The sequence below is a fragment of the Haemaphysalis longicornis genome, unplaced genomic scaffold (assembly GCF_048455015.1).
Source record: "Haemaphysalis longicornis isolate Haplotype H1 unplaced genomic scaffold, Haemaphysalis longicornis Haplotype H1 scaffold_1, whole genome shotgun sequence".
Taxonomy (NCBI): Eukaryota; Metazoa; Arthropoda; class Arachnida; order Ixodida; family Ixodidae; genus Haemaphysalis; species Haemaphysalis longicornis.
In genome coordinates this window covers 352,204,189-352,228,876 of record NW_027526203.1, presented here as the reverse complement: position 1 = coordinate 352,228,876, position 24,688 = coordinate 352,204,189, and the positions used below count along the sequence as shown (strand labels likewise).

At 48.6% G+C, this 24,688-nt stretch overlaps 1 protein-coding gene across 1 annotated transcript in view; it reads left to right on the top strand.

Annotated features, from left to right (window-relative positions):
* The window catches only part of Sbm (L-type amino acid transporter sobremesa), a 129,355-nt gene that overhangs the window by 88,684 nt on the left and 15,983 nt on the right, over positions 1-24,688 (top strand). The window contains exons 2-8 of the mRNA XM_077685951.1: positions 7,152-7,316; positions 14,935-15,036; positions 15,901-16,173; positions 17,114-17,239; positions 18,059-18,158; positions 19,052-19,096; positions 19,265-19,388. Of these exons, the coding sequence (XP_077542077.1) occupies positions 7,152-7,316; positions 14,935-15,036; positions 15,901-16,173; positions 17,114-17,239; positions 18,059-18,158; positions 19,052-19,096; positions 19,265-19,388 (935 nt within the window). The remainder of the gene's footprint in view (positions 1-7,151; positions 7,317-14,934; positions 15,037-15,900; positions 16,174-17,113; positions 17,240-18,058; positions 18,159-19,051; positions 19,097-19,264; positions 19,389-24,688) is intronic.

Here is a 24,688-nt window from a genome sequence, read left to right as displayed (position 1 = left end):
GACCGATCAATGCTATCAACGGGGAAAATTCGGCAAACGACGAGGCTCAGAATTCAGTGTGGCTCATAAATGTCGTCTGAGCTCGAATAACACGCAAGGCACGCTCAGAACATCACATGCACCTGGTCCCTGCGTAAATCCATTTTTGAGTCAAATCATATGCTCAGCTTCACTCATTTGCCGAATTTTCACACTTGGTCACCTTAACTGATTGTTCTACATTGTTGTGGCGAAGCCCGCCTACGGGAATTTCGTAGAAGGTACACAATGATTGGTGCAACGAAATGGAGACATCTGAGAAAGGAACAAGACAAGAGCGAACGGAACAAATCTTTGCCCCTTTGTCCGCTCTCTCCACTTAGCGTGTAATTTTCATGCTTAAAAGATGTCCTGAGCCCGTCATTTTTCGCGGAGCGTTGTCATGCGTTGGCAACGCATTCCCCCATTGTCTGCCGGAGGAAAGGTAAAAATGTGGCTTGATCCAAAAAGGAAAGAAATAGGTACTCAAGGAGATTCTCTCTCTCGCCACTCCAGACATTGGCTGCATTTTTTTTTTCTCTTGAAACGAGCATTTTGGTTTCGGTATTCATCATCAAAAGAGAACGGCGAATATTGCTTCCGGGAAGGGAAAGGCTTGAAAGCATTGCCGGCCGCTACAGAAAATACGAGCTCCATCCTGGCTAGGCAATGTAATCACAGATCTAGAAAATCTTCACCGCTGGCCACTGCGCGGACTACCGACAGCTGGCGAGATGGTCCGCGAGGCCTTCTCTGCTCGTGCACGATACATCTGTGTTCACCGTAGAATATAGGTACAACAATTTTGAAACCATATTTTCAAACCGCCTGTATATGTGCCGAGCCCACTGAGGGTTATAAATAACTCAATTAAATTAGCGCAGTGAACAGTCCCAAGCATGCTTAAAAAACGACAATTGGGACCAAGGGACCAAGCCAGCCTTGAGACACTTGGCCAATATGTGCTTGGTTCTTTTTTCTTTTTTCAATGGACGCAGTACAGAACTCTCCTTTTAACTCTTTCCTTCACTCGGGAGATCAATCGTTTTTCAGGCGTTTACGAAAATAATCTTTGACGCCGTGAATTGCAGTTTGGCATGTATTTCTGCATACTGCAAAAATGATAAGTGAACGCTCTTTTCAGCTATATTGGGGGTGAAAAGACTCGTTAATAAAATATATGAATTGAAAAATTGCAAAAGCAAGATTTGCGTGAGACCTGAAAGGTGAAATTATGAAAAAGTGCCTGTCAGTAGCGGGTGGCAAAGAAACCATGGCGTCAGGCCGACAGGTGCGAGGTGGCGCCAAATATGAAGTTGTCGCTGCATAAGCGAAATCGAAGCTATTATCAAGTCGTTGAAAGTAGTGATTATGTGTTTAGAACCATCAGTGCGTCTGTGAAGCTTTTTCTACAGTAAAACCACTCGTAGTCAAAAGCTAACTTCGCTGACCGAAAACGGTCAAAGTTTTCGGCCCATTCGCCCCGTCATCGCACCGATAACTGAAACGTTGCGTATAAAAACTGCCTACGGAATCTCCGTTGATTCCGTTATCACAAAAACAAAGTGCTGGTGCACGCGTACTTACAAGGGGTACAGCTTCTTTTTTTTTTTTTTTTTTGGAGGGGGGGAGGGGGAGAGGAGTGGTAAGCAACGTGCACTCACCGTTCGCCTTTTTTGCGCTAAGAAATCCATTTCTTCGCATAGCGAAAAACGAAGACAATTTTCGAAGGAAACTATTAACCGGATGATGAGTCAAGTACTAGCACAGCTGTCCCGCGCGGATGACACAGGCTGTAGGTACGCGTGCGCGGCAAAAAAATACTAATTGGAAAGAACATTTACCAGGTTGCTTGAAGCTACTCAACACAAGACGTTTCGCACATCAAGTATATCAAATGGGCACCAGATAGGGCATCCAGAACCATTGGAATACTTTAATACTGGCGGAAGAAATACAGTGTAGACCTGCATGCTTATGCTAACGAACGAATGTCATGTTTACAACGGATTTCTTTGTCGTCTTAGGCAGCGGTTCTCACCCATGAGTGCGTCGGGGACTCTTTGAGTCTTGCTGCTACAGACGCCCGTACAAACACTACAAGCCTTGCTGCTGTGTCTGGCTTTTTTTGCACAGCTGACATGTTGTGCAAAAAGCCGACTTTAAATTGCGCAAAGAAGCCACTTTCTGCGTTTTGGAGCAGGTTGGGACAAAATTATATTGGATCGGAAAACATTTTTATGGTTTTATTGAGCCAGACCGTGGGCGGTGGGTGGAAATCCTGGTCCGGTAGTCTACGCTGTGCTGCGGCGGTCCGGGCGCGTGTCACCAGAAACTCCCGATCCGAGAACTGGCCACTGCGCAGCAGGCTCCCCCATGGCTCAGGTATGTGTGGGTTGGGGGAAGGGGGTGGGGGGTGTTGGCAGGACAAATCCAAACAAAATTAGTTGTTGTATTTGAAATTTCTGGGCAGTATAAAAGGAGGAAAAACGGGGGGTGGACGCAGAGGACAGCTTTGGGGAGATCTTCACAGACCCACTGAATTGCGGACTCTCGGCAGTCCGCGGACCCGCACTTGAGAACCACTGAGCTAGGGTACGGTGCCTAAAAGGGCTACCGGCCGAGGGCTTTCTTGGGGGTTGGGAGCATTATTCCCCACTAAAATTCTAGAAAACGTAAGCATGTTCATATAAATTTTGCCGTTGCAAAGAGTAACCCCCTCCCTTCGCGATATGTTGACGGCCTGCTTCTGAAATCAAATCCTGTCAACGCCTCTCACTACCGACCCACTAAAGCCAGCTGTGGCCAAATACTACCATGCGATTAGGCTACGTCTGTGACTGAAGGCTTATATGATCAACCACGGGGCCGATGTGTTTGTTTTCGGAACACGTAGAGTGTTTACGAATTGTGAAAGGAACGAAGGCACAATTGCCATCACGTATAGGAACCAATTGTCTCACTCGCATGCATTTTAAGCTCTTTGCATAGTATCGAAGTCCCGTCACTGTGTCTGTAGCGTAGCTTCGATGAGCGGCCGCGCGAGCTCCTTGATCTAGTTTTTATTCTTGTCGTTTACCCAGTTTCCCTTTGGACCGTGCCTTGGACCGTACTTTCGCATGCGGCGCGCTCCCTCTGCGACTCGCGCATATACTTAGCTGTGAAACGTGAGTGCGCGGGAAGCAACTTCGCAAGTCAGTGCACGTATGTGTACTCTCCGGAGCGAACGTCGGCGCTTTCCCGTCCTTCCTGGTCGCCAGCTGTACCTCGTCAGGTGACGTAGGGACTTTCTGAAACGTTTTGCAACTGGTATACTGCTTGTCCTGCCAAGAGAAATTTGGAAGTTGCCTTACAGGCCTTGCCGCCTCTCTCATTCTCTCTGTCCCTCCCATTCATATCTAGCGATTCCCACAGCGCGTCCGACCCTGCGCCTCTCGAGTCGTTGTCTGCCTTGGGAACAGGGTTGTTAAGCGGAGGTGCTTTTTAAGTGATCGCTCGTTGCACCGTAATCGCGCAATGACCGTGCTCCTCCCCTCACTCTGCCCTTGCCGTGTCGTGCGTCAGGTGATGGGTGTCGCATATGCGATCACCCCCGCCATCCATCCGCCACTATTTCACCCCGCTCATTAGAATCGTGCACGTATCCCGCCTCAAGCCAAACTGTGCATGCGCCCTAGATTGTGCATGCAACCCACATGAGTGCATGTGCAGGGGGACACTGCTGCCCCCCCCCCCCCCCCCTAAATTATTCTGAACTGGCACTTTCACATAAATACGCAAAATAGCGTGCATGCGGAGCTTCGGTAAATTTTGTGTTCATCCTCATTATGCCTTGTTACTCGTATCGCGCTTCGGTCTGCGTAGACGAAAACTGAGGAAGCGACGGTGCAATTAGGAAACCAAATATCTGGATGGTGCGAACGATGACTGGCGCGATTCCTGCCTGGCGTTAACAGAATACAAGTTCCGCGTGGCAACGTATGCACGCACATAGGGTGGGCAGTTGTCGCGCTGGTTATATATGAGCCCCAGAAACACTTGCGTTTTCCGCCGGATTATCTTTGCCACGACCGTGCGGATCGGCGCACCGATCGATGGAGTGACGGCAGAAAACAAGGTTCGTCGAAACCAGGCTTCCTGGCCGAGCCTGTCCAAGCGCATGCACTCGCTGCTGACACTGGGATCGCCGGAATCGACCGCGAGGGCTGGCAGTCAAATGAGGAAGAAGTACGGGTGGGAGAGTGACCGCTTCGGAAGCGCGCATGCACGGTGAAGGTAAATAATGCGTGTGCCCTGCTTACGGTTTTTCTATGCTGCAACGCAGACCGTCCTCGTAATGGCGGTTGCTTCAAGAAGCGCTCATTATGTTAGGTCGTCTTCGTCGGTCGGCGCGAGAGTCGTTTCAAATCGTCCAGTAAGTTACAACCGCGTGATATCGCAGCTACATGCAGTATAGTGCTAATGTGAGTAAGTTCAGAGCATTCTTCACAAGTTAATGTCATTTTTATGCTATTATGCTATTATAGTAATGTCATTTTTATACAAGTTAATGCTATTTTTATGCCTCCTGAGGCTTTAAACTATTGGTTTAAGTGCTCTGCATTTCCAGTATGCATCCGATAAAGCTGTGCATGACATGCTGCGATTTCCGGCGAATTATACTTGGTGGATCCTCTCCTGGAATCTCGGGGAATTATGGACATTTCTCAGTTCGCACTTTTGTCCTTTCTCAGTACCGTCAAAAGTTTTTTTTTTTCGGTTTGTCATCTCACAAGAGAAAAATTTAGTTCCATTGCACTCTGCGAGCAGCGGAGCTGTTTGTCGGCTTTCCGTTGGCCGCAGACTCCCGCTCAAAGCGCGCCGCCACACCGGCCTCCCGGCATCCGGGGTCCTGCCGGGCATCGCGTTTCATTGGGTATGTGAAGCCTTCTGCAAAGACCATGTCCCCTATAGCTCAACTGACTGTGGAAAGCACCTCTAGGGGTCAATACGCTGTCCTGAGGAACTCCGCAGGTGACTTGGGCGACGATGCCTCACCATTTTCTGCAGACATGTAGACGTTACTATCAGAAAAAATGAGGTATGGAGTCGTACATAGGACCCGAAATGTTCATGGATTCATAAAGTAGGCGCAGTCATACCTCACTTTCATGCCAAGAAATACAGCACCGATTATTTGTCGTCTATCGTATGCGCACTTCACTTAAGTTGCAAGGGCAACGACGTTATCAGCGCTTCGCCATCTATTGCGGAAGTCAGTCATCTGCGATGCAACACGTTTCTGTCAGAAGTAAGCTATATAGTTGTTGCATCATGTCCCCGTTCAGGCAGAGCAGTATCACCTCCTCCATAAGCTTACCAAGCACAGCGGATGGGGGCAATAGGCTAAGACGAGTCGATGTGCTATAAGACTACGGGAAAATTGGAAGTACTGCCATTTTTGCGGCCCCGTATTGTTACCGCAAAAATGCCAATGCCCTTCAGTTCTTGCTTTCCTAATACACTTTATAATGTTCAAAGCCTCACACGTGAAAGTGTCGTGGCTACGAGTTACGTTCCCACGCTGTGTCGGAAAGCTGCAAGCGATGGCGTAGAGGCGGAAGTAAACATTACAACGCTGCGGCGCAGGTGGGCAGAGATTATTCGCTGCACTTGGACCACACACGCCTGCTCTTGGTGAGGCATTGATTCTATTTGAACGACTTGGCTCTCTTCGCTATCTACCGAAAGGCTGATAGCCGTGCACCTCCTTGAGGGCCGAGGGTTCCAAGAAATGCCGCCCTGACACTTACATAAAGATAGAGGGCCATACGTTTTGATTTTGAGGAGTGTGAGGGCTCTTTAGTAGAGTTGCACAAATATTCTAAACTTCGACTATTTCGCGATGACTGTTTGCCATTGATTCGATTCACAACGCAGTTTTACGGCTCGAAATATTTGAAGTTTTCGAATAATCCAAAGTCGCCTACAATATAGCCTTAATAGTTGGCTCTGCCGCACGACATGCAACTTTCAAGGTTCACCACACAACTTACCTTTTTTTTTGGGGGGGGGGGGGGGGGGGTGGGGGAGGGGGGGTGGCTTTTTTGCACAACGCTAAAGCTCTGCAAAAAAGCTTAACACGTGCAAGCTTCGCATGAGACAAGAGTATGCTATGATGTTAGCCGAAGTGGAACGCTGCTTCTCTAATATCTATAAGCCGAAAATAAGTTTCCTGTGAATATATACGACTTGTCTGAGAAATAAAAAGTTATTATTTGTTGGCAATGCTTGCAGTAGCGTGGTACCCCCCAAAACATAGGCTCTCTTCCATGACTGGGGGGACTGCAGTCAGTCACGTATACGCCCTGTGTTGAGAGCATGTCGAGGCAGTGTATGCCGAATTCTCGTTCCACTGCTTTGTCATCTTGTCCTAATCTTTTATTTTCTGAGCTGTTTTTTCCCCCCAAGGAATAGTACATTAACCATTCAGATGTGTGAATCTCCGGCTGCTCATATGAGTTGCCATGTTTTGGCTATGTTTTAGAAGCTCTATACACGATAAAGTAAATATATTTGTATTCGAAATAATTCGATTCGATCCGTGGTCAGTTTTTACTTGTTTTGTATTCGATTCGCAGTCCCGAATTTGATATTCCCTTACCCTTTACTCTTTGGTGTGCGTGTTTTTTTTTGTTAGTAATAGATATAATAAATCGTGCAGGCTTCAATATAAGCAAAGTATGCTTAAAGGGGCCATGAAGACAAAATACTACTTTGTTTTATTTAAAAGGACTAGGCTTGAGTACTTCACTTATCTCTATTGCAGCCACGAGGGACGTTTTTTAACCAAAAAAAACGCAAGAAGTATTGAAAAACTTTCAAATTGCGGGCTGAAGTGACGTGTTATGGACATCAGCGACGTCATATGGGTCAGTAGTAAAAACATTTTTCGGCACGTTCAAGTAATGCCATAAAACGTAACTAACGAAGCCACCGGCACTTGCTGTGCGCTTTGCAAGTAGCATGCGCCTATGGATAGCAACCACGAAGAGGGACGAACTGCTTCCAGTGAGCCCTTATTATAGAAACAGGGTCCACGTGGCGTGTACCAGCAGGGCCTCCTTCACTCATCGCCACCCATTTGTGCGCAGTGTACAAGCCGACCACGGCGCCCTTGGAAGCCAACGGCCATGCGGCAACGGCCAACGGCGCCCGGCCCGAGGATGACGTGCCGGAAGCTACAGAGGGGGCCGTGCAGCTCAAGCGCCGCGTCGGCCTGCTGAGCGGCGTCGCACTCATCGTGGGGACTATGATCGGTAAGCGACCCTATTCACGCAGCACAGAAGGGGGAGATAACGGTTCCTTTTAAAGCAAAGCTTGTTACCTCTACCCCAAAGGGTTCTTTCGCGACCGTTGGTGTCAACAAAAAACTCCCGCGAACAAATAAAAGAATTTACTGTGTAAATCTGTAAATATGTCACTACTATCATCTGTCTCTCCTCTATTTGAATATCTCACCCCTGCCCCAACTCCCACACCAGCAGGCGTTCCGGTGTCCACCCCTAGGTGTGACAATTTACGCCTGCTGGTGGTCTTTCCTTTCCTTTTCCTTGTCAATAAATTCATTCATTCATTCACCGCCAGGAATCGAACCTGGAATTAATAGCGTAACCAAGTGAGAGCCCGTTGTCTTACCGATTTAGCTACGAGAACACGCGGAGACGGGGAAGGCAGGTGGTGGACTCACCAAGCACATCTACGGGTTTACCCCTTGAATTCTCGCTGAATGCCACGTGATAGCGTCGCGCGACCTCACGTGCCGCTGTGCGCTCCCTCCGTCCACGACACGTCTAGCAGCCCTGTGCGCACCTTGAGCGTGTGCTAAGAGTTACAAAAATTAAAGGAAGCTCACACCTTCGCATGACATCTCACTTCTAGTACGCCAATGTTCTAAAGCCTGTGGCCCCCAGTATTTACGTAAAAAATAACAGCTCCTTGTCGTCCGCCCTCACGCCAAACGAAACATCAAGGAACAGATTAAAATACTCCTTCATGGCCAGGCCATTACTCCAAGCTCCAGCATCAAGATACTGGGATTACATCTCCAGGCCAACATCAAGAGTGACGTATCCTTGCAGCGCCTCAAACACAGCATAAATCACATCATACACATGATCAGGCGAGTTGCCACCAAGCAGCGAGGCCTCAAGAAATCCGATACCTTTCGATTAATTCAAGCTTTTGTCCTCTCGAGAATCACTTGCTTCAACTCCCTGTCTTCTTCTCGGCAAGGAGGACATAAAGATGATTTATATAATGATTAGAAAGGCGGTTGAGCAGGCCATTGGTCTTCCCCTGAGTGCATCCACAGAGAGTCTGCTTCGCGCGGGGCTCCACAACACGGTGTAAGAGCTGATAGAGGGCCATCTTTCTAACCAGAAGCTCCAAATGAGCAGTTCTGCGGTGGGTCGCCGCATCCTTCACCAGATTGGCTGGGCAACACAGAATGTCACGCCGCTTGATGTACTTCCACACTCTTGGCGACAAGAACTAAAGATGCTCCCTTTGCTTAGAAATATGAACCCCTCACACGACAAGGGTCGCCGACAAGCAGGGGCTCAAGCGCTCAACACCACCCTCGATGTGGATCATGCAGTTATCTGCACTGACGCCTGCCAACATCGAGGGCAGTAGTACGTCAACATCGTGGCTACCTCCAGAACCAACCTCCTTGCGTGTGCCTCACTCAAGACCCAAGACATGATGGCAGCAGAAGAGGCAGCCATCGCCTTGGCTCTCACTCAACCAGGGGTTCGGAAGGTAGTAACCGGTTAACAAGCCTACCGGAATTACCAGTCGGGTTGGGTGCACCGACGTGCACTGCTTGTGCTAAAAGCCCACTACCCAAACGGTTCCATTCAGCTCATCTGGACACACGCTCACGCTTCCATGGAGGGCAACGAATAAGCACACCAAAAAGCCTGCGCTTTTACCCCCCACGTGCTATGTAGCTGCGCGAGGACAGTCACCCGCTTGTCTCGTTCAGGGAGATAACCCAGCATTATCGCCTTCAGATACAGACCCTACCTTCGCCTTACCCTGAATATTCCAGAGAAAAACAAACTACCCTACGGCACATACAATCCGGCTCCTTCCCACACCCGACGCGTTTTCACTTAATGCACCCTACGACGCTAAATGTAAATATTGCTCCGAAGTAGGGACACTCCGCCACATAATCGGGGTGTGTGACTTTAGCCCGGAGCACCCTCCTCTCTTTCCGTCAACTACCCAATAACAAGAGCAATGGGAGATGCTGCTGTCCAGCCCCTCTCTGCCTACCCAGCTTCAGTTGGTGGACAGAGCACAGACGGCGCGGACTGTATATGGGTTCCAGTGAAGAAGAAACCACTCCCCTGGGCCGCACTCTGGGCAGTTCATAAATCTGAATAGAAGTACTTCCTCCTCCTCCTTCTTTTTCTTCTCGTCCTCCTCCACCGTCGCGGCCGCCGATCTCGTCACCTCCGTCCGCGGCGGCAGAGATGGAGAAGTGAGATCGTCTAAAACCGGGTTTGAGCCTCCGTTAATTTTATAAAAAAAGTTTCCACTCATGTACTACACCAATACAACTCAACCAACCACCGTCCATGCATCATCATTGATTTAACCTTACCAAGAATATCTCTTTGAAGTAACAAAGGGTGTGGTAAAGTGCATTTCACTTTTCTCTGGTTTCGGTATTTGTAGAGCGACGTGAGCGAATTTAAGGGACGTCGCATGGGTAATCGTTGTGGGTGCCGTTTACAGCTTTGCTTTCCAACCACATTCACAGGGTGGATTGGGGCGAATTTTTTTTAAAGCGAAAGCTTTCTTAGTGGGACCGATGGCGTCCTTCAGAAAACTAATTCATTTCCCCATAGACCGGTTGGTCGACCGGAAAGCTCTCCTAATATCTCTGGACACACGGCGCGCGCATGAAACATGGCTTCCATTGTGTCGAAACGGTTACTGGAAAACTGCGAAATAAAGGAACGGTTCTAGATACGACAATACACGCACCGATCATAAAGAAGCAGTGCAAGAGTATACGTTTATCTATTGAACCACGTATCGGTATACATTTAGATCGTTCTTAGATACGTTTACTTAGTGCGCCAAAAATCGTCGCATGAGATCGTTCTTCGTTTGCGATTTGGCTCTTTGAAGGTTTGACGATCGATTGGACGAACCTCACGGAACGAGCGGCTGATGTCACCGGCAACAAGCTGCAGCTGTCGGTGACCAGAACTCAATAACCACACTCTTCAAAAATAGTGTTTTCTCTCTCTCTCTCTCTCTCTCTCTCTCTCTCTCTCTCTCTCTCTCTCTCTCTCTGTCTCTCTATCACGTCCGACGAACGTCTTTGAGGCTATCTTCTACTGAAATTGGCGTATTCATGGGAGGTTGTGGCCATTACTGCACCAGGATCTACGCGCCATGAATAGCTTCTTCTGCAAACGAGAGAGGAGGAAGTGGACGTGGAGGAGCCCGAATGGGGAGCATAAAAATGAAATTGACTTCTTACTACACGATAACCATGGCGTCGTGCAGGATGTGGAAGTGCTTGGAAGGGTGAGGTAGCAATCTAGTACGAAAGAAGCCGTTCAATGCGCTAACAGTGAGACTGAAAGTTGAAGAATTCGGGATCGCGCTGCAGAACCGATATTCAGCTCTAACAGAGGAAGCAGAGTTTACGACAGAGGAAGCCAGCGACAATCTTACACGCATTATCACGGAGTGTGCAGTAGAAGCCGGAGGCACGATCGCTAGACAGGATACTGGTAAACTTTCCCAGGAGACGAAAGATTTAATTAGAAAACGGCAAAGCATTGCAATCTCCACTCCAGCTGACAGAATGAACTAGCGGAGCTTTCGAAGTCAATCAATAAATGTAAGACAGCTGGCACACAGAAGTATAATATGGAGAGGATCGAGCGTGCTGTAAAAAACGGAAGCAGCCTGAAAGCAGTGATGAGGCGTCTAGGCATTGAGAAAAATCAGATGCATGCGCTTAAAAACCAGCAAGGCAATGTCATCACAAATAGGAATAAAATGGTAGCTGAGGAGTTCTATAGTGGTCTGTACAGTAGCTGCGACATCCAGGATAATACCGGACGGGGAAGTAGTTCAAAGGAGATAGACATCCCACCAGTAACGACAGAAGTAGTAAAGAAGGCTTTGAAAGAAATGCAAGTGGGCAAAGCACCTGGTCAGGATCAGATAACAGCAGACCTCTTGAAGGATGGCGGAGAAATTGTACGAGGAAAACTGGCAAACCTGTATACGCAATGCCTAATTACCGCGAGGGTACCGCAATCTTGGAAGAACGCGAACATCATTCTAATCCATAAGATTGGTGACATGAAGGACTTGAAAAATTACACGCCGATCAGCTTACTGTCAGTCGTCTACAAGGTACTTGCCAAGGTAATCGCTAACAGAATTTCTGCCACCTTAAATTTCAGCCTAATGAACAAGCAGTGTTTCTTAAAGGCTATTCAACAATGGACCATATTCACACGATCAATCAGGAGATAGGGAAATGCGCGGAGTATACTCTATCCCTATATATAGCCTTAATATATTATGAGAAAGCATTTGGCTCGGTCGAAACCGTAGCAGTCATTCAGGCATTACGGAACCAGGGGGTAGATGAGCATTACGTGAGAATACTAGAGGGTATCTACAATGGGTCCACTGCTGCTATCGTCCTCCATAAGGAGAGCAGTAAAATGCCTATAAGGAAGGGCGTCAGACAAGGAGACAATCTCTCCAATGTTATTCACAGCATGTTTACAAGAAGTATTCAGAACATATGGATTGGGAACTGGTGGGCGTAAGGGATAATGGAGAATACCTCAGTAACCTCAGATTTGCTGATGACGTTGCCTTGCTAAGTAACTCCGGGGACGAATTGCAAAGCACGCTTACCGCACTGGACAAACACAGTAGAACCGTGGGCCTGAAAATTAATATGCAGAAAACTAAAGTAATGCTCAATAACCTCGGGAGAGCACAGCGGTTTGAGATAGGTGGCGAGGCAGTGGAAGTGTTAAGCGAATATATCTACTTAGGCCAAGTAGTGACCCTGGATACCAACCATAAGGCAGAGATAATTAGGAGGATAAGAATGGGATGAGGTGCATTCGGTAGGCATTCTCAAATAATGAATGGCAGCCTACCATTGTCCCTGAAGAAGAAAGTGTATGACAGCTGCATCTTACCGGTACTCACCTACGGGGCAGAAACTTGGAGGCTCACTAAGAGGGTTCAACTTAAATTGAGAACGACTCAGAGGTCAATGGAGCGGGATATAGGTGCAACATTAATGGACAAGAAAAGAGCGGAGTGGGTCAGGGAACAAACGCGTGTTAAGGACGTGCTAGTAGAAATTAAGAAGAAGAAATGGACGTGGGCAGGGCATGTAATGCGAAGGCAAAATAACCGTTGGTCACTAAGGGTAACAGAGTGGATCCCTAGAAAAGGCAAGCGTGGCAGAGACGGCAGAAAGTTAGATGGACAAATGAGATCAAGAAGTTTGCGGGTATAAATTGGTCGCAGTTAGCACAGGACCGGGATAATTGGAGATCCATGTGAGAGGCCTTTGCCCTGCAGTGGACGTAGATAGGCTGATGATGATGATGACTACTGAAAACCAAATTTTAAATCTCATTCCTTACCGCCCGTATAACCTCGGACTCTCTCAGTATTGAGGCAGGTACTGACGCTGTCACCTTCGTCTGCCGTTATGACCATTTTCATGTTTAGATCATGGCCCTTTACACTCCTATATTAAACTCTTAATAATGACATGCTCATACCATATGTACATATACATGTGTATATACGTATACATATATACATGTTTTAGACACTAATACAGTAGTGACGGACCACCGAACACAGTTTTGGCGGTTTTTGGCTTTGGATGCCCTTACGCCCTAAACACACACTCATGCATACATAATCAGCACGCATATTTCTTTGTAGCACCTATAGTTGAACATATGCGGACGTGACACCTAAAGGCTGTCCCGTCATGTGCACGTGCCGTCTAAGCAGGTATCTTTCACGTGCGTGCAACTGAAGTGCGTAGTGCCACTCACGTATTTGCGCACACTCCGCGCAACTCAAGAGCCGTCCCCAAGTGCAGACGTTCCTTCCTTAATCGGAAAATGCCTCTCTTGCGCAAACACATCCTAGGCATCGGGGCCCCCTTTTGTCCAAGATAGTCGTGCAGCCCCACTCTATTCATGACGAAGACGCAGTGTAAAAGCAGAAAGTCGGGACGGGTGCTTGCAGGAGTGCGGAAAAGCTCACTGCGCATCTCAAACCAGCAACAGTGCTGCATGCAATGGGGCTCGAAAAGCAGCGACAGATAACCGCACACATCCCTGTGTATTGTGCGCTGTTTTTCGCCTGTCGTCCAAAATTATGCGCTGATTACCATCATGCAAAAATAAAAAAAAAGCTCATTTGACAACATTGAACAATCTTTCGGTCTAAACTGTGTTTATTGAAGTTGCTACTAGAAAACAGGGGACAGCACCATTACCGTAAAGACAAGCACATAGCTGAAGTTCGGCGCTATCAGGAAAGAAGTACCACCGCTTGAAAGGATTATGAACGGGTGGTTGCGGTCAGCTGCACGCTGGAAAAAAACAGCTTGAGTCATTGCTTTTAGCTCAAGTCGTGTTACGCGCATCAGACTCTCAGGAGCATCTCGACCAACGTCAAGTACGGGGTATTCGCACGTAGAGGTCTGAGCGGAATTCGGCAGCCTCGTGAATGGTGATGCGATGCGGCTGGTTTCAACCTGCTCGAACCTGTGGCATTCGTTGATGATGGCGGTGACAGTGGGCCAGTCTTTGCCCACAAGCAAGCGGAAGACGTCGTGCGCCTCTATTCCTCTGAGAACGCGGCCTTCATGCAGAGGCACAGCACATCCCGCATGTTGGACACGTCGGACTCCGTGGTTGTTTGAACACGCTTTGCCAGGCCCATGACCTCGGAAGGCTGCCAGGTTCGCCGAATAACCCTCGCAGTTTGGCGTTTGCGGATGTATTTACAGGTTATGTACACACATAAGGCAATGTATTCACAAATTATTTGCAAGGCAACGACCGTTGTTTCATGTAGTTTTAGTTGTACACCGCATCGACACTCTTTCTTAAGAAAGAGTGTCGATCAGCACCGCGGTCAGCACCGCGGACGGTCAGCACCGCGGAATACAATGTGTGAGTTCAATTCTCGTGGTAACCAGTGTCACGTGGCACTATGCCCACGCAAGTATTCGCTCTTGAGTACGCGTACTGTCTGTACTCACTCGTCATCAGACCCAACATTTATCTCTGTCTCTAGTCACTCAGCATCGCACTCGCATGTGAGTTTGTTTATAAATTAGTTTTCATCTGTGTACTTACGAGTAAGTACTCTGACATAGGAGCTGTAGCCAGCACCGCAGCCAATTCACATTTGCGCACCAGAACAGCGGTAAGAGAAGGAGCGAAGAAACTAACCAGCCGATAGCAGCTGGAGTGAAGAGGGCAATACGTTACGTTCGCATGACCTGATCTGTGTTCGTGTGCGTGAGCGCGTGTGGCGCTGACGCCGCAGTACATTGCTACGCTCAGAGGATAGACGGTCTCGTTTCCAGCCAGCCAGCTAGATACCACGGAAGTAGGCAAACAATGACTCGCATTACAAACCACGTGGACAAAGTGAGAAGGAAGCAGCAGCCTTATGATCATAGCCCCGGAAGCTGCTTTTACAGACCAGAACTGGGCTGCAGGTCTACAGCCAATGATGCCCTCGCCAAAGCTATCCTGCATGTGCACGTGTGCAGGTAGGGCCTGTGTGTGTTTCTCTGCAGCCAGCGGTACCTTTCACCCGCAGGCTCGGGCATCTTCGTGTCACCCAAGGGTGTGCTGGAGCGGTCCGGATCCGTGGGACTCAGCCTGATCGTGTGGGCCGGCTGCGGAGTGCTCTCCCTCTTCGGTGAGCCCCCATGGATCCCCCGAAGCACTGCTGTTTATATGTGGCACCACGTCCTCCTCGTGTGCAATCGTTGCTCTGCGAAAGTACTCAAAAACTGTTCCCAAGAATGAGTGACCGAATGGAAATTTGTTTTGTTCCGGGCTTGAGCTTGAGACCACAGTGGTCTCGCGCCCGTGGTTAAGCAAGCTAAGAAGGGGTGCGCCGCGCTTTACCGCCACCCTCCCTGACGAATCCATGGCCTGTAACCGGTTCCATTATACTTTTCGTACTAGTAACTTTGTCAGTAATTATCATTGATGAAAGATAAGCTTGTAATTATCAAGTCAGCGGTAATACCTACCTCCCCTAAGGGCCTTCTGCATAAATTCACTGCCAAGCACAATAGCAAGTTATGCGCAAAACGATCGAGCCGCTGATAGCTCGGAAACTACAGGAAACAGGCCAAGCGCATGCACATCCGCCAGAGCTATAGGTGTGTTGTGAACTATATATATCCAATGCGTGCATTTGGCTTGCTCGAGCTTAAAAGAGAACCTGCCCCCCCCCCCCCCCCACACACACACACACAAAAAAAAGAAAAAAAAAGAAAAAGAATCTGCATACCATCGTGTTGGTGGGACCACGGTTCATGGTTGTCGATGAACCGTGAAGCATTTGTAAGAAATTCTCGAAACACAATGACCTTCATTTCTTGGCAAATGAACCACATTTCTTTATTTTTATCTCGATTTTTTATGCTATACTAGCACAACAGCGGCCAGTTGATGTGAGGCGGCGGATATAGTTAATCCAAGAAAATCCTGAGCCGGCCCGCCCGCGCGCACACGGTGGTGGCGTTTTTTGCTGAGGTGGCGCTTCGTGCAGGGGCGCTGTCTCTGGCCGAGCTGGGCACCATGATCCACAAGTCGGGTGGCGACTTCATCTACATCCTGACCGCGTTCGCCGGCGACCCTCCTGCGCGGGGCGGCATAAAGCCGGTGCCGGCCTTCCTGCACGCCTGGACCACAGTGCTACTGCTCAAGCCGGCGGGCCTGGGCATCATGGCGCTTAGCTTCGCCAAATACATCGTGCAGCCGGCCTTCCTGGACTGCGACTCGCCGTCCGTGCCCACCAAGTTGCTCGCCGCCGGATGCATTTGTGAGCACCGCCCTCGAACGGCCAAAAGGCGCGCGCGATTGGTTTGACGAATTACCCGCGAAGCTCTACACGATGCTTAGGGCAGGGCTCCCCTTGGCAGCCTGTAAAGACCATTCCTATCCTTCTCTCGGAACCCACAACAACAAAAACTCCTCACTAGCTAGAACTAATTAAGCACAACTCGTTAGGCATCACGTTTTCTGCACATTTGCACTGTGGCATGCGAACAGTTTTCTGATCTCGAATTGTTCACGTTTAGACTGAAAAAACAACGCAGTTGAGAAATATCGCGTTCAAAAAGCACGCGTCAAAACTCAACCGCGTAAAAAAATGCCATCTCCTCCAAACGCCAGACGAGGCAGAATAGGCCTCATCCTCAGCAATAAGCCGCAAAGGCAACATCCCGAGTATTGTCCTGTCCGTCAACGTAAAATCTCGAATAAAGCTCCGAAGACTTCGCGCCTGATACATAGGTTGAAAAAGCCCTAAAAATTTTGCGCAATCTACATTCACCTCATATCAAAAATGAGACTAGTGGTCACAGTCACGGGAACGGCAGTGTCCGAAGTAAATTCTGGAGGCTGGTAAGGTTATGCTCGTTTGCGTTGCACCTGCGTTGCGTCGCCAAAATGTTTTCGTTTGAGGCTTTGATTTGGTGCTCTCTTGAGGTAGTAGACAGGAGCACTGATCATATACTTTTCAATCTCGGTGCGAGACAAGCAGTTTTAGTGCCGTTAAGTGGCTCAATCTGGCAGAAGCGCAACATCTCCTTTTGCCGCGTTCAAGTGGGGCCGGTTAACAGAGTAGACTAGCAGATTACTCGTTTACACAGGTTGAATATTTCCGCTCGCATGCAGCATATGAGGACGCGGGGTAAAACAGAAACTTGGCTCGCTTTGGTGTGTTCCTCATTTCGCATTACCGGTGTGCTTCTGTCCAGGCCTGGTGACCTTCATCAACTGCTTCAGCGTCAAGCTAGCGACTAGGATACAAAACATCTTCACCGTTACCAAGCTGGTGGCCGTGGCTGTCATCATCATCGCCGGCGTGGTCATGATAGCAAAAGGTTCGTGGCTGCAGCACGTATGCGCCTCTTCTCAATGCACGGTCGTATTTAGTTGTGCAAGCAGTCGAAACTCTCAACGAGTGTTTTCTCCGGGATGGAAAATGGAAAACGAACAGTCAGCTCTGGTTTATGCTCCGCACGGAACAAATGGTAAGCTATGATGATAATGTTCATCAGCTAGGACAATGCAACATATTCGCGATCGTCGGTCGAGTCCCCACGTAAATACAGTGCGCCTAAGGAAACACGGTCCCTTCTCGTGCGTGATGCTTGGTCCGAAAACGAAATGTAATGAAAAACTCAGTACGCAAGGAGTAACAAGCGCTGAGATGCGATAAGCGTTGCGTGCACAGCAGCCTGCACTACTCAGATTTTCTGAGCCTGGTTGTTCACGGCGAAGAAAAAAGTGTAAAGGGCATATTGCAGTTATAGTGCGCCAATATTCCTTAAACCTAGGCGTCATGTCTCCGTCGAAATGAATTTCGCTGGGCGGGCCGTGGAATTCGCCAGCTGTCAGTCAATATCAAGAAGGGAGAGAGAGGTATCCCGAGAGAAAACTAGATAGAGACAATGGGAAAGGAGGGAGGGGGTAATGAACTTTTATACATCGAAATAATGGTGGTTGAAAATAACGGGCGGAGTAAATTCAAAACGAAAACAGAATGAGCAAAAACTGAAAAGTCCGAGCAGAGAAATTCCCTGAGAAAACAAAATGAGCAAAAGCTGAAAAGTCCGAGCAGAGAAATTCCCTGATGGGGGAAGCGAACCTCGTGCTTTGGGAGCGCATTCGTAATTGACTCCTTTCCTTCCATGCCGCAGGACACACGCAGTACTTGGCCACTGGTTTCCAAGGGACCACGTCCTCGGTGTCTGACATCGCCACCGCCTTTTACTCCGGACTGTGGGCTTACGACGGATGGTCTGGACAGTTTTCGCCCTCTGGTGGTAGGCTTAGGCGCCAGGCTTTTGCGCATGCTCAAGAGACCGGCATCACGTGCGCGAAGACTCTAGCGTCGGCGTGACACGTAGAACACAGCCCCTGAGTGAGGGAAAACAAGTTTGCAAGCGCTTTCGCGCAATTGAAAGAGAGCATCAGCTGGGGAAAAATTATAGTATTTGACTTAATTAACGGAGCTCAGTTCTTGCTTCTTATCTCAGACACTTAAGGATGTTTTTGAGCACTGACTCCTCGCATAGTTTGCTATGGCTAATGTGACTTTTTCACCAAGCAGTAGTATAGTTAAACTAGTTTTAGAACACAGGAACAGAGCTTCCAGGAATTATCTGCTGTGCAGTTCGCGAAATAAATTTCAGTAATTTGAGTTTCGGGAAAATTAAGTTTTACTACCCGGATGTGTCGCACACCGTATAGTTAACTGCTACAAATTAATTTAGAGCACCTGGGGTAGATAAAAAAATTCGGTTAGGTAAGGTTTTCCCTGAGTGGGCTCGACTTTGCTGTGAGCGGCGGCGTACGGTCTCGCTGCTGTCACATGGCACCCTTTCCACATTTCGCGAACTTTCCTTTAAGGGATTCGCCTTTCGATTAGATCTCGAATGCCTTACCAATTCGGCTATCTGGGCGACTTTTCCTTTAAGGGAGCAAATAAGGACCATGGAAAGCTAATCTCCATAGGTGCTCATTACGCGGCTGGGTAACGAGCTCGATTCAAAAAAATATTGATGCGTTCTCGACACGACTGCTGACACGAAACGACTTGTTTGATTCGCACGAAGCGTTCTGTGAGGTTTTTTTATGAACGCCGGAATTCAAAGCAGCGCAAACTTATCTTCGTTCTTTTTTTATTTTAGGAATAACTTAAACTACATAACGGAAGAGCTGATCAACCCATATGTGTGAGTAGAATTTATTTTTGTCTCTATTCTTGCTACATTTAGTGCCTGTCTTCAGTAGGCTAGCAATAAAAAAGCCCGAACGAGTAGACGCCCTGCGCGCCGCGGTCCACAGCCGCTTCGACGAGCCTGTTACGGCACCCTTGCGACTGTGGCGACTTTGACTTGCAGAAACCTGCCTCGCTCCATAATGATTGGCATCCCCCTGGTGACCTTGTGCTACGTACTCATCAACGTGTCCTACATGAGCGTCATGTCCACTGCCGAACTGCTCGCCTCCGAAGCCGTCGCTGTGGTAAACAAACATATTTTCTTGCCTCAGTTTATTTGTACACGCTATAGACGTAGTGATTAAATGCCGTTGTTCTATATTCATCGTTAAAACGTCTATCAGCCACTACATGTGTTAAATGGCGGTGGAGTAGTCAGCAAGGGTTTTCAGGCTCACATCTGCTATGCAGTTCTTGCGTAGGCCAGTGGCTGATATCTTCCGCCCCCCTCGTGCGCTCAAGGGCCACCATAGAGGTACAATGACCAGGTAACGGTGCTTTTAGCCCCAATACACGTGCAGTTGCGCTCGGGATTCACGCGCGTCATCCCCGGAGCACTCCTGTGTACGCCGCATGCACTCCTGGACTAAGGAGCCACTCCCGTCCGACACCACGTTCAATAAAGCGTTTTCCTCCTCCTCCTCATCCTCCACCTCAGCCCGCGCCGCCGCCTCAGCCCATTCTGGGCTGCCAGCTGTGCTCAGCTGAGGTCTTAGTTGATTTCAGCTGTAATTTTGTAACGCGTAATCATTATTTGGCGACATCTAGAAACGTTGGGCGAGTACTTCACCGAAGAAGCGGGCCGCAGTTAGCGTGGCGCCTTAAACCTGCAAAGTGCGTAATGGGTCCAGTTAACGCGTGCAATCCTTTTAATAGTACAAATGTGAACGGTTGATACCTTGTGAATCGCTAAGAAAGAATTGAAAAACAAAAACGAAAACAAAAACGCGTGGCACGATGCGCTAGCAATGCACTTGTGTATAGCAGTGAAGCCGACTTTAGGTCGATGTGGCCTTCGTGTTTTCATGACTGCTTACCCTTCCCCGGGTAAAACGCTTTCCAAATAATACATTTTTGTTCGGTAGTACAGCCGACTTTAAACGGGCTGGTTGTGTACCAGAGGGGCAGTCAAGAACGCTTACTCGTTAGAAGGAAATTATTCGAATTTCTGTGCCAATATTTTAAAGCGAAGCTTCCTATGCCCCACTGATGGCGTTCGATGTCGTGCCAAAACGCACTGCAGGAAAGCCAACTTTACAGAGTGGGTTTGACAAGACGATAACGATGATAAGAGAAGGCACATCAAGAGCCCTGAGAAAAAAAAAACGCTTCCCGCGGTTGGAATCGAACCTGGGTCACTCGCGTTATGAAGTCGACGTCTTTCCGATGGTACCATTACGACACGCTCGAAGCAGTTTTTTTTTTTAATGCAGAGTATTTCAGTAACTCACGATGTCACCCGCGTTGTCCCGTCGTAGTCCGCACCGTCCTTGTCCGCACGCCTCCCCCTACACTATATAAAAGAAAATACTATCCGGCGCCAGGTTTCGATCCCTCGACCCTGCGGGCGGAACGCAATGTGCATGGTGCTCTACCGACTGCGCCACAAAGCCGACACAGAACGGGACGCTATGAAGGCGCCTTATATCGTTGACTCATTCAAATTACTGCTGACGAGCGCTCTCTCGTCAGCAGTTGCCACAAGTGCAACTACATTAACGTAACGCAAACTACTTAACGTCGTGCGCCCCCGGAAATGCTCTGCATTTGATCGTGCCCCTCGCGAGGGGGATGTTTATACAGGAACTCCTACTTCTAGCAGGGACCTTACTTCTAGCGGACTCCTGGCGCCCTCTTTCCGCCATTGTAGAGACTATGAGGCGGTCTTCGAAGGGCGCCAAATTTGAATTCTACAAAATCGATTTTTTTTTATATATAAATATCGCGCATCGTCAAAATGGTTCAAGCAGTCTCCGAGCCAGCGGGTCACGCACCCAGCGCAATCGTCCTACTCCCAGGCCGAGTCCTGGACTGGTTCCACTCTAGTCTGCTACATTACAATGGATATGCCATTGCTGGCGCTGTCCACGTGGCTAGTTATTTTGCTTTGACTCGGGTCACCTGAGGCAAAGTCCAAAATGCTTAAAACGCGAAGCTCGCTCTCATGCAACTTGCATGGGAGATAGCTTCGCGTTTTAACCACCTTTCTATAAAAAAAGGGGCTTTGATTTTTCTTCTTCAACTCTTCTGTTCTAAATATTTACGTGCGAACAGGCGTACGAATGAAGACTAGCTAATGGGCTGCGCTGAAAAGCCTCATACAATTAAAAATACCCTAAAAGTTGTGCGCAAAAATACATATAAGAGAGAGAGAGAGACAGAGATTAAAATCTACACCACTACTACACCTTGCCCCTTTCCTGTCAGCTCAAATGCAGAAGCACATAAAACTGCATGCGTGCGTATTGTTGCGCTGTGGTTGCAGATTTCTTTTCTTTTTCAGTTACCTCGTGTTTCGAGCCTCATTATTCGGGGCTCCGGAAAGCGGGGTGATGGGGTAATGGGGAGAAATGGGGGGGGGGGGGGGGGGGGGCGTCAACGTCTCCTGTTTACAAAAGAAAAGGGGTTCGGCCCCCGGTCTTGGCGTGGTTAGGCAAATCATGACTAAAAAATTAAAAAAAAAAACTGGCAGGAGTCATCCGAAGCGCGGGGCTCTGAAAACGACTGATTGTGCCAATACGGAAGTCCCGTCTGCCCAGCCCAATCGTTACTTAATCCCCAATTTGCCCTGTTTCTTTTCTTTTTGTAACTCGTTACTGACGCATTACTATCACAGGAGTTTTGCTGTACCTCTGAGGGGGAGTAAATAGTTGTTTTTTTTTTCGTAATTTTGTTCGCGATTTTGTTTTTATTATGCGTGAAGGCGCTTTCAAGTGCAGTTAGAGTTCCAGGCAGAGGGGGTGGTTGCTGTTCCATAACTAAACATGAAATAACCTTATCTATTACATTATCTAGGATGTTTGAAGCGAATAAAAAGCTGTTAAATTGGTGTAAAATTAAATATCCAGTTGATTTTGAAGGAGCGACCAGCCTCTGTTAAAATTAAGGCCGATCTCTCTGAAAAAAAAAAAAAAAACAGCATTAGATTCAGGAACGCCTGATCTCCCGGCCTAGAACAGCAGCGGTCGCTCGCGACTTTCCGAACTGAGAAGGGGTCACCCACTTTTCTTTTATTTATTTTACAACAACAAAAAACTACCCCAAAAAATTGGCGACGCTTGAACTAAGTCGCGCAAGGCTTGAACCATAACGTGAGCACTGAAGGACACATCACCCGCATTTGTACAAGTTTGAAATTGTTTATTTACATGTTGATTGATTGATTATAGGGTTTAACGCGCCGACGCAGCGCAGGCGATGAGGCGCGACGTAGTGGAGGGCTCGGGATTAATTTTGACCACCTGGGGATCTTTAACGTACGCCGAAATCTCGTACACACGGGCGTTTTTGCTTTTCGCCTCCATCAGAAAAGCGGCCGCCGCGTCCGGGAATCGAACCCGCGACCTCGTGCTCAGCAGCGCAAATTTATTTACATGTTCCGGCGTTACTTTGCACACATCGTCATATGCCTCAGTACCAACATGTTCCTCATGCCAAGCATTACATGCGCGGTAGCGTTTGACGACAGCTCGGGCGCAGCGGCGGCACGTGCAGTCATGGACAAATGAAACGCGACCACGAAAATATGAGCAGGAACACACAAATAGCGCGATTTCTTTCTATGCAAGTCAAAATGACGCGTGGATTAGTTACAAAAACGAAGTTGGGAAATGTGGCTTCCCAAATTTACCAATAGCGCACAACTATTGAACCTTACGAACAGTATTTCTCAATTTCGCGTGATCTGGTTGATATTTTCGTGTTCGCATTTCATTTGTCCATGACTGTGAGTGCACGACGCATGCACGGCGTTCCTGGAGTTGCGTCGAGGTTCCGTGCGAGCAAGTGTTGCGCCAGCTGTGGCGTTGTTGGTTGATAGGCAACGCGATGCGCTCCTCGAGGTTTTCGCCAGTTTTTTTTTTTCTTTTTTTGCTAAAGCCACTGCGCGTGCCGGGGACGCTGGGTGGTCGCCACGAGGCACGCGCTCACGAGCGCTCGTCATTTTCCTTGGTATTTTTAACGCGTTACACGCCACACATTGGTCAGCTACAAGAGCTCCGCTCTTAACTAATAGTTCATTTCAGACGCGGAAAAAAAGACACCCTAACTTCTCAAAACACAAAACTATCACCCCCATAGTCGTCTTCGTGTCGTCAATTGTCTTGAGCCCCCTTAGTGTCAGAACACTTCCGAAGCCTCTGATCGGGATTGACTTGTTTTGATCGCAATGTTCTATCATTACGGTGTGTCACTGAGAAGAACACCTACCTGTGTTTGTTAAAAGCGCACACCAAATTGTCTGGTAAGCGGTGGCAACACTGCGGTCTAGCAAGAGCAGAGTTCTATTAAGTTGGTGCAAACAGTTGAGCGTTTTGTTGTGTGTGCGCAGTGATGCGCCTCGTGAAGTATCCTCCCACGGCAAGGGTGCGCTGTCGGCGTGGCGCCTTATTCCCTTCCGTTTGCCGCTGCGTTCGCGCGGGTTCCATCTATGAGTGAACAATGAGGATACGGCCGGTACTCGCATTTCATGAGATGAGCTCTACGACTCTCTTACGGGGAAGCCGGTGACTCCGTCCTTTCATCGGATGTTTAAGCTTGAAGAAGGGAAGAGAAACTGCTTAGGCGCAACTCCTGATCCCTTTGCTCTAACTGGCAGCGTGCTTTGGGCCTTTTGATCATTATAGTTGCACTGCACAATGGTCTACCACACTCTGGTCCCGAAAAACAAACACAAAAATAAAAATAAAAAAGGCGTGGAAGCCAGCAACAAAACGGAATAAATGTGGAACCAAGCAGCTTCAAAGTATTACATTGGGGTTCAGATTACAGCAAATTTTGTGGCGCGCGTGTTGCCCTTTTATTGTTGTGATTGTTTCGTTAAAAAAAAAGACTAGTGACGGCGACAGAGCAACGGTTCGCAAGTCTAGAAAGTTATTTCTTTTGCAGTGCGCAGACAGAAGTGGCGAAGACCGGAGATGCCGAGCGGAACGCGTTCCGCTCCCCGCTAGCAGACGACGCTCGCTTTCCTAGCGCAACTCGCAACCGCAGCGCCGCGGTGGCGAGAGTCGCGGCCGGCCGCCTTCTCTCCACGGCCGCGGCGGGGAGATACGGAACTGAAACTAAAGCGTGGCAAACTGTTTGCATGGCGACGCAGTGAAACATCCCCCTCGCGAAGGGCACGATCAAATGCAGAGCATTTCCGGGGGCGCACGACGTTAAGTAGTTAATGTTGTTGCACTTGTGGCAACTGCTGACGAGAGAGGCGCACGTTGAGTCCGAGAGAGAGGAGAGAGTGTCCTTGAAACGTGCCTGGGCGCGCTATCGAATGTTGATCGCGCCGATAGCGAAACGTCTGAGCCGGGCATGTCGAGGCGAGCGATGCGGA